A 10044-nucleotide genomic window follows, 5' to 3' on the forward strand; every position below is an offset into this window, starting at 1 on the left:
CTCCTTAGGGTAATTTGAGTGATATCAGACGCATGCCGGTCGGAGACTATCACCAGAGGATACTCATCAGATACGCAATTCGCCAATTTTGTGAAAACAATTTTGTGAAAAAACCATTCCCAAGATTCAACATTTTCACCATCTACGATCCCAAAAGCCAATGGAAATATCTGAAAAATACCATCTTGTGCGGCTGCAACTAACATAACACCTTCATACTTCCCACTTATGTGAGTCCCATCCACCACAATGACCATTCTCTGATACTGAAAACCTTGGATATAAGCTCCAAAGGAAAGAACTAGATACTTAAATCAATTCAGAGAATCAAGTTCTATACCAGTGACTGAACCCGAATTTGGTGCTTTGATTTGCTCCAAATGTGAAGGCAGTCGCTCATACCCATCTTCCGCTGATCCTCTCACCAATTCTTGCGCATATACCAATGCTTTGTATGAAGTGGTGTAATCATGTGTCATGCCAAACATGTTCTTCATTGCATCTTTGATGTGCTGCGGATTCAACCCATCAATGATTCCAACACGATCTATGAAAAGCCTACCAATATACTTAGGAGTACAGTGTTTCCGCTGAGCGATTCTGTCTGCCACAGAACATGTATGTTGTTGGGGTCAAAAACGGACACGACGAAGTTAACATCCAAATATCCGTACAAGTCAGCATGAACGTCTTTACGAAAAGTATTCTTCGTAAAGAAATATTTACAAGGAACTTTGCGGAGAAATCTTGCACTAATCTCGATTGATTCATCGAAAATAAACACCCATAGTCCAAGAACACGTTCATAAAACATCGGAAGAGGATCCAAACAAGGTCGCCACGTAGCGACCGGTCCGAAACGAGCGGTTTTCAAACCTCTCTCAGAGAGACTGCTCTAGTATGTTTTGCTTGAGGACAAGCAAAAGAGTAAGTATGGGGGAGTTGATAGACTATGGATTTTACCCATTATTAAAGTAAGTTTGGGTTTCTCAAAAGGTTGATAAATGTATTACTGACTCAAACTGTTATTAGGGTGTTTAAAAATATAGTTCTTTCATCTAGTTGTTCTTAAAGCTAAGTTTAAGATTGATCACCCTTTAAACTTAGATCTTAGGATTAATTGAGATCAAGCCATTGCTTGACTCAATACCTTAAAATAAACTAGTATGATCTAACTGACTAGATACAAACGAGAGTTGATCTAGTGAGTTAGAGAATATAAATCAAACCTGTCCGTAAAGCTTTCTGGAAGAAGGATCGATCGACGCAGCGATAGTTCTGTCGATAGATATTTTGAAAGGTGTATTGATCGATGTTCTTAAGGAATCATCGATAGACACTTTCTCGTGATTAACATACGATAGTTGATATCCGAGATCCAGATTAGATAATCAGATTGATTATATCTTAGTTTGAATTCAAGAACAATTAATATCAATAAACCCCTAAAACCCCTAAATTAAGTATTTACTTATCATACCTGAGAATATACATGAATCTAGCTATTCTCCCAACTGTTAACAACCTCAAACAAACAAATCGAGCAATAACCTTGCTCACCAATTCATTTACTGCTTTAAAACCCATAAACCAATTAATCTAGCCTACTTTAAAAACCAAAATCTATAGTGTAATCCTAGAGTCTATGTGGATTCGATCCCTAAGTCCTACATCTGAACCTCTTATTTGAGAGAGTAATTCACTCCTTAGGGTAATTTGAGTGATATCAGACGCATGCCGGTCGGAGGCTATCACCAGAGGATACTCATCAGATACGCAACTCGCCAATTTTGTGAAAAAACCATTCCCAAGATTCATCATTTTCACCATCTACGATCCCAAAAGCCAATGGAAATATCTGAAAATTACCATCTTGTGCGGCTGCAAATAACATAACACCTTCATACTTTCCACTTATGTGAGTCTCATCCACCACAATGACCCTTCTCGGATACTGAAAACCTTGGATAGAAGCTCCAAAGGAGAGAAATAGACACTTAAATCAATTCAGAGAATCAAGTTCTATACCAGTGACTGAAACCGAATTTGCTGCTTTGATTTGCTCCAAATGTGAAGGCAGTCGCTCATACCCATCTTCCGCTGATCCTCTCACCAATTCTTGTGCATATACCAATGCTCTGTATGAAGTGGTGTAATCAAGTGTCATGCGAAACATGTTCTTCATTGCATCTTTGATATGCTGCGGATTCAACCCATCAATGATTCCAACACGATCTATGAAAAGCCTACCAATATACTTAGGAGTACAGTGTTTCCGCTGAGCGATTATGTCTGCCACAGAACATGTATGTTGCTGGGGTCAAAAACGGACACGACGAAGTTAACATCCAAATATCCGTAAAAGTCAGCATGAACGTCTTTACGAAAAGTATTCTTCGTAAAGAAATATTTACAAGGAACTTTGCGGAGAAATCTTGCAGTAATCTCGGTTGATTCATCGAAACTAAACACCCATAGTCCAAGAACACGTTCATAAAACATCGGAAGAGGATCCAAACAAGGTCGCCACGTAGCGACAAGTCCGAAATGAGCCGGTCGCTACGTAGCGACCGACCAAGCCACTCGGTCGATCGCTACGTAGCGACCGACCCGCGAACGAGTCGGTCGCTACGTAGCGACCGACCAAGCCACTCAGTCGGTCGCTACGTAGCGACTGATCAAGCCACTCGTTCTGTCGCTACGTAGCGACCGACCAAGGCTTTCGTTCGGTCGCTACGTAGCGACCGATACAGCGCGGACCGAGTCGCTACGTAGCGACCAAACTGTCTCGGACTTTGATCAACGGGTACAACCCAAATCCGTGCATTCTCGTATGTTCCTCAATGCTAGCTCCCATGTACCGCAGCCATATAATTTCTCACTCCCATCTATTGGAGTTATCACTTTAACTTTACGATAAAAATAACGGAAAGTTTAATTTTATCGATAAAAATCGTAATAAACGTTTCGAGTCGAAAGACGACCCAAATAGGTCTAAAACATGATTAGAAACCCACTTACGATTTTTTAAGGAAAAGCCCATAGATACTATGGCGGTTTATACTTAGTCCGCAAGAGAAGATAAATGTCAAATTTCCGCAGATAAATGTCAAGTTTCCGCGGATAATCATGAAGATCGAGAAAAATGGAATATCTCTATCTTCGAGTTATGACGGTTTAAGGGTAGAAGAGGAAAGCCCAAACCGACCTTGGAGGGAGTATATAAGGAGTTCTAGGCGAGAGGCACAAAGAAGAACTTTTTCAGAGCAAACTTAGCAATTAGAGCATTTAGGCAACTTTCCGTTCTTGCTATTTCGAGCTGCGACTCAACTAGGTTTTGCAGTCTTAGGTTGTTAGAACTAGGAATCTCGCCGACAGCTCTCATAGCCGAGGCGTCTACCTTATAAACGCTCATACGCGAATTCGGAATAAGACACCTTTTGCTCTTTTTTATGATTTATTATTTTTCTTGTCTTTATTTCGTGTTCTGATTGCTTGGCGTGTGGTTTAGCAGATATCCAGGACCTTTGGGAAATTAGGGTTTTCCTAACTTTCCTTATTTAAATGGAAATCGATAGTGCGAATTTTGGTTCCCACAGTTTGGCGCTAGAAGGAGGGGGGGGGGTTACGGATCAATCTAACTCTCAGCCGCAAAATGCCCAATCAGATATGATGATTGATGATGGAAAGAACATACGGGACTCGACCGATACGGACGTCATCTCTTTTAAGGGGAGAGCATCGGTCAACCAGACCAAACCTCGCAACGATGTCCTTGTCAACGAGTTGACGATTCAGAACATCGACGTCGCGAGAGTCCTAATCGATATTGGAAGCTCGGCTAATATTGTTTTCAAAAACACCCTCGAAAGAATGAAGATTGACCCGTCCGAAATCACGGAAAACCCTAGCCCGTTAGTAGTACTCTCAGAGGAGACCACTATGGCTCTCGGGTCAATTAACCTCACAGTCAAAGCTGGATCCATAGAAAAAATCGCAAAGTTCCTAGTTGTCGACCGACCTGCGTCATACAACGTAATCATGGGCACGCCATGGTTGAATCTTATGCAGGAAATTCCATCAACGTACCATCTTTGCCTCAAATTCTCAACCCCTCGCGGAATCGAGACAATCTGGGGAAACCCGAGGGTGGCACAAGTCTGCTTCACCGCAGAACAAAAACGAAAACAATCGGATTCTGAGACCACTTATAGGAAAAAGTTGGCCTCCGACAAAGAAGCCCAAGAAGAAGATTCGGCGGAACTCTTCTGGAAATTGCGGAAAGCTGAGATCCTAGAAGAAAAGCGCGAGCCGACCTGCGAACCCGTGGTATTGGTATGTCTTGACGAAGCATTCCCGAACGATGCATCGAGATCGGAGCCAACCTCCATGAACCTTTAAGGACTAAGCTCATAACTTGTCTAAAAAAGAATCTCCACGCGTTGGCCTTGGCTGCGGAAGATATGCCAGGGATTGACATCAACATAACCTGCCACGAGCTGAATATCGATCCAACCTTCAAACCAGTAAAACAGAAAACGCGAAAGTTGGGACCTGAGCACGCTACTGCGGTCAACGACGAAGTCGAAAAACTGCTTAAAGTCGGATCGATAACAGATTAAGGTACCAAGACTGGCTCGCCAACCCTGTAGTGGTCAAGAAGAAAAACGGAAAGTGGCGAGTCTGTGTTGACTTTACTGATCTTAACAAAGCCTGTCCAAAAGATAGCTTCCCCTTACCACACATCGATCGATTGGTCGAAGGAACAGCGGGAAACGAACTCTTATCCTACATGGATGCCTTTTCGGGTTACAATCAAATTATGATGAACCCTGACGATTGCGAAAGAACTGCATTTATTACAGATCGCGGAACTTATTGCTACAAGGTGATGCCTTTCGGCCGCAACTTATCAACGACTCGTGAACCGGATGTTCTCCGAACAACTCGGTAAAGCTATGGAGGTCTATATCGACGACATGCTCGTCAAATCCCTCCATGCGGAAGACCACGTGTCTCATCTTGAGGAATGTTTCACGCGACTAAAGTTCCACAACATGAAGCTTAACCCGGCAAAATGCAGATTCGCCGTGGCGTCGGGGGAATTCCTCGAACTAATCCAAAACAGATCGATGCACTGATCGAGATGGCTTCGCCCAAAAACAAAAGGGAAGTACAGAGATTAACCGGGAGAGTCGCAGCACTTAACCGATTTATCTCGCGATCAACATACAAATGCTTACCTTTCCACGATATCCTACGGAGGAACAAAAAATTAGAGTGGTCAGAAGAGTGCGAAAACGCTTTTCAACAGCTAAAACGCTACTTGGCCACCCCTCCGGTTCTCGCAAAACTTGTTGAAGGGGAATCCTTGTTCTTATATATCACAGTATCAGCAACAGCCGTAAGCGGCGTCCTGATCAGAGAAGAGCGCGGTGAACGAAAACCCATTTTTACATAAGCAAAACTTTGCTAGATGCTGAGTCGCGGTATCCGCTAATGGAAAAACTAGCATACGCGGTCGTCACATCGGCACGGAAGCTCAGACCGTATTTCCAATCCCACATGATCGTCATCCTCACGACCTTCCATCTACAGACGATTTTACATAGTCCAAGCCAGTCGGGGAGGCTAGCCAAATGGGCAGTCGAGTTATGTGAGTACGATATAGAATACCGACCAAAAACGTGTGCAAAATCCCAAGTACTCGCAGACTTTTTGGTAGAGCTGCCGAAGGGAACCGTGACTAACAAGGAACCAAATTCGACCTGGGTTCTTCACGTCGACGGATCGTCATCTAAGCAAGGATCGGGCATCGGAATTCGCCTCACGTCACCAACCAGTGAAATCCTAGAACAATCGTTTAGACTGGAATTTCATGCGTCCAACAACGAGGCCGAATACGAAGCGCTCATTGCAGGACTACGATTAGCTCACGAATTGAAGATACGCAACATCCATGCCTACTGTGATTCTCACCTAGTCGCAAGTCAATATAGCGGAGAATACGAAGCAAGGGATGAAAGAATGGATGCATATTTCAAACTGGTCCAGAATCTGGCTCAAGATTTCGGCTGTTTCGCTCTCACGCGAATCCCCCGCTCCGAAAACGTCCAAGCCGATGCTCTCGCGGCCCTGGCATAAAGTTCAGATCCAGGTCTTAAAAGAGTGATTCCGGTAGAATTCATTAAACACCCGAGTATCGGACCACCAGTCATTGTCAACCTCATCAGGGATCAAGACAACGATGTAGAGGAGGTCGCAGTACAGCCAAAAGAAAGATCAGAACAATCCAACTATGGCTGCGATACACCATGGCTGGAAACGATTCGAGTCTAAATCATCGACGGAAAAATTACCTCCCAAAAAATGGGGAGCCCGTAAAATCCGAACCCAGGCCGCGCGTTACGTAACAGTCGACGGGGAAATTTACAAATGAAAATTTTCCGGACCACTCATGACGTGTTTGGAAGGAGAAAAGGCGAGAAAAGTCATGGAAGAAGTCCATTATGGATCCTGCGGACCCCATTCCAGTGGAAGGTCACTTGCAGTAAAGATCAAACGCCGTGGATACTACTGGCCAACGATGATTGGAGATTGTGAGAAATTCGCATGAAAATGCGAAAAATGCCAAATGCATGCTCCGACCATACGACAACCAGCAGAAGTTCTTTCTTCCATCACGTCACCGTATCCTTTCATGCGCTGGGCCATGGACATCGTCAGACCCCTTCACATTTCAAAGCAAAAGCGTTTCCTCTTAATCCTCACTGATTTCTTCTCAAAATGGGTGGAGTCGGAATCATACGCGAGTATAAAAGATGTCCAAGTTGAAAATTTCATATGGAAAAACATTATATGTAGACAAGGAGTTTCTTGCGAGATCGTAACTGACAACAGATCTCAATTCATCTCGACCAGATTCGAAGTATTCTGCGAGAAATGGAAGATACGATTAAACAAATCAACACCCAGATATCCACAATGCAACGGTTAAGCCGAGACAATCAATAAGACCGTTCTAGACGTACTTAAGAAACGTCTAGAGGCTATAAAAGGCAGGTGGGCAGAGGAACTTGAGGGAGTCCTCTGGTCACATCGCACGACCCCAAGACGAGCAACGGGAGAAACGCCTTTCGCCCTCATGTTCGGGACATAATGCATGATTCCCGCAAAAGTCGAATTTCCCGGCGTCCGAAGAAGATTACTGCCCGAAAGAGAAGAGCTCAACAACGCCATGCTCCTAGACAATCTCGACCTCATCAACGAGCACCGGGATCGAGCGCTCGTCCGAATTAAAAATTATCAACATGCAGCCGCAAAATACTGTAACTCCAACGTTCGAAATCGCCGATTCAAAGAAGGAGATTTAGTTATGCGCAAATTCTTCCAAAACACCGCTGAACGAAACGCGGGAAAACTTGGAGGAAACTGGGAAGGACCATACAAGTTCATAAAAGTCGTTCGACCGGGTTCCTACGAGATAGCCAACATGTAAGGCGTAAAAATTCCAAGGACTTGGAATGCAATGCATCTCAAAAAATACTATCACTAAACAAATCGCTCCGCAACCACTGAACTACGAGACGGCTTGATCTCCGAAAGGGGTACGTAGGCAGTTTGTCGAAAAACAAATTGAGCTGTCCCTCTCTCTAAAAAAGGGGGGGAGCGGGTACGTATACGTATACTCGTATACTCCCAAGTTCAAAATATCTGACATAGTACTCGATATTTTTGAAACTTTTCCAACGCAACAATACCACAAAACCGCACGATCATCTTTGATCCACAAATTATATTCGAGTCCTAAAAGAACTCACAAATTCACCAGTCACTAAGGAAAAATCAACCTTTGGCATTGCGAGATGTTACAAAAACGCCTAAGAAACTATTTCCCGCCAGACATCGCATAGACGAAATCCTGGTCTAAAAAAAAGGAACTATCATACGCATTAACATCTTCTCAAACACGTACTCTTCGCGAAGATCCAGACGGTAGCGTCTACCACTAAGTTCGTTGCTGATCACATCGAACTCCCAACAGCCTAAACAGACTAAGCCATCTCACAAAGATGACTCTCATACATCCGACACAAGGGTAATAGCGCTATAAAAGAAATCCAAAATTTTGGTCAGGACTTCCAGGAGACTTAAAAATTGTCCCTGGAGAGATGCTCGATTCCAACCAGACAAGTCATATAAGCCGAGAACCTATCGCGGACTTTAAATCGGTATGGAATCAGGTCTAAATTGTAACGGGATACGTAAGTCGAATTAGTCATCGCACCCCCTAAACACCAAAAGTAAACCTAGGTCTTGCCCTAAACCCAACACATTGGTCTTTAACATCTCAAGGTATGATATCAAAGATACGAGATCCTAAAACATGCCTCTATGCCTACATTTAACGTCCTCATATATCCCGCAAAATTAGGATTTTGCGGGAAACTCTCGAAACGGATCACGTATCTAGCATCTCGCCGCGGAGAAAGGTATGAGATGACAACTCATAATCTTCCTTCTACACCATCCAAACAACTCACATATAAACGCAAACTGATCATCCATTCATAAAAAGCTGCAGAGCGGCAGGGATTCAAAGCCACAAGTGCCCAGTCCCAAAACATAAACATGGCCATACAAGGCCAGAGCAAGTACTAATTTATAACATAAAAAAAAAAATCTCTCAAGCGAGATTGTTACCTTGATCGTCATCTGGAATCTAAACCTCCCCTTCACTCATCGCCTCGTCCAAGCTCGCGGCCGCACCGCCTCCGTTTTCCCCGACCGCGTGATCTTGCCCCACTTGGTCTTTTGAACACGTCGGAAGGAAACACTCGGATTTCAGGTCAGCCAAGATAAGGTCGAAACTCCCATCCACGGCCGCCAGACCTCCCTTGCAAGCGGACAACCTGGCTTCCTTGGCCTCTAAGGACGAAGGGGTTTCCCCCTGGAGTGCCTGAACCACAGCCATCCCACCATCGATAGTCGCCAGGGCCAAATCCCTGATGCGAATGCACTCGAGGGAGGCTGGAAAGTCGGAGATCTTCGCCAAACGGGTCTGGAACTCAACGCGGAGTGCATCCTTGGCCTCCTTGATCCCACGGTTCATCGACCTTTCAATCTGACACTGAAGTCGACGTACCTCCGAGGACTTGGTGTTCCTAGCCTTTTTCTCCTTAAGCAAAGAACTCGCCGTCTTCCCAAGGTTCCTCTCGAGCTCCCCAATCTGAACCTCGAGCTTAGATACCTTTGCGGAATGAGAATCCTCGATAGCTTTTAGTATGGCTTCATACTCAGACAATTTGCCCTGCATCTCTGTCAGATCTCTCGCAAGACGACCGACCTCGGAGCCACATTCACTGATCATCCCATCGATCAGCGACACAAACTGCGAGATAAGATAACGATTAGAGATACAAAGCAAACAATGGCTAAACAGAATCCAACGCTCTAAGAATAAAAAGCCAAAGTGAGGAACGAACCTTTCCACGAAGTCCCGATGCCAGGCTCGACCCTTCCGGATGCAAAGGCTCCCCATTGTTGCCCGTCGTACACCTCCTCTTCCGACTCCTCGCTGGAACAGCCGGAATAGCACTGGGAGCACGCAACGCCAGGACGATTTCCTTTCTGGTTGGAGGCGGAGGCATCGATTCAGTGACCTGCTCCTTATCGTCAACAACGATCGGAGTTGTAGATGAACCAGAAGGCTGGGCCGAGGCATCCAAAACACACAAAATGCCCGTCCCGGACTGTTCTCCTGCATCTTGCGGAGCCTGAACCACATGATCGACATCTGAAGTGACAACCAGAGCGGGAGAAGACGGAGGCTCGGCGCAAATGTGGATAGGTTCCTTCTCAGCTTTACGACGAGCCATCTTCTCTCGGAAAGAAAGGAAGCCGGCGACACAGGCTGGAGCATTGTCGGAAGGGGTTGACTCCGCCGCCTGAGAGGAGGCCTCAACCATCTCAGCATCAGAACTCTTCTTGTCGTTTTGGGAGGAAGACATCTAGAGAGCTAAATTGAGAAAAGAAGCTAGAGAG

General features: G+C 44.9%; 1 protein-coding gene across 1 annotated transcript; it reads left to right on the top strand.

Moving 5' to 3' along the window:
- The first annotated feature begins 3669 nt into the window (after positions 1–3669).
- Positions 3670–4622, top strand: LOC106442092. Its single transcript, XM_013883821.2, has 2 exons — positions 3670–4335; positions 4431–4622. The coding sequence occupies exons 1-2, from the start codon at positions 3670–3672 to the stop codon at positions 4620–4622; spliced, it is 858 nt and encodes a 285-aa protein (XP_013739275.2).
- Positions 4623–10044: the final 5422 nt, after the last annotated feature.

Source organism: Brassica napus, chromosome C5 (assembly GCF_020379485.1).
Source record: "Brassica napus cultivar Da-Ae chromosome C5, Da-Ae, whole genome shotgun sequence".
In the NCBI taxonomy this organism is placed as follows: Eukaryota; Viridiplantae; Streptophyta; class Magnoliopsida; order Brassicales; family Brassicaceae; genus Brassica; species Brassica napus.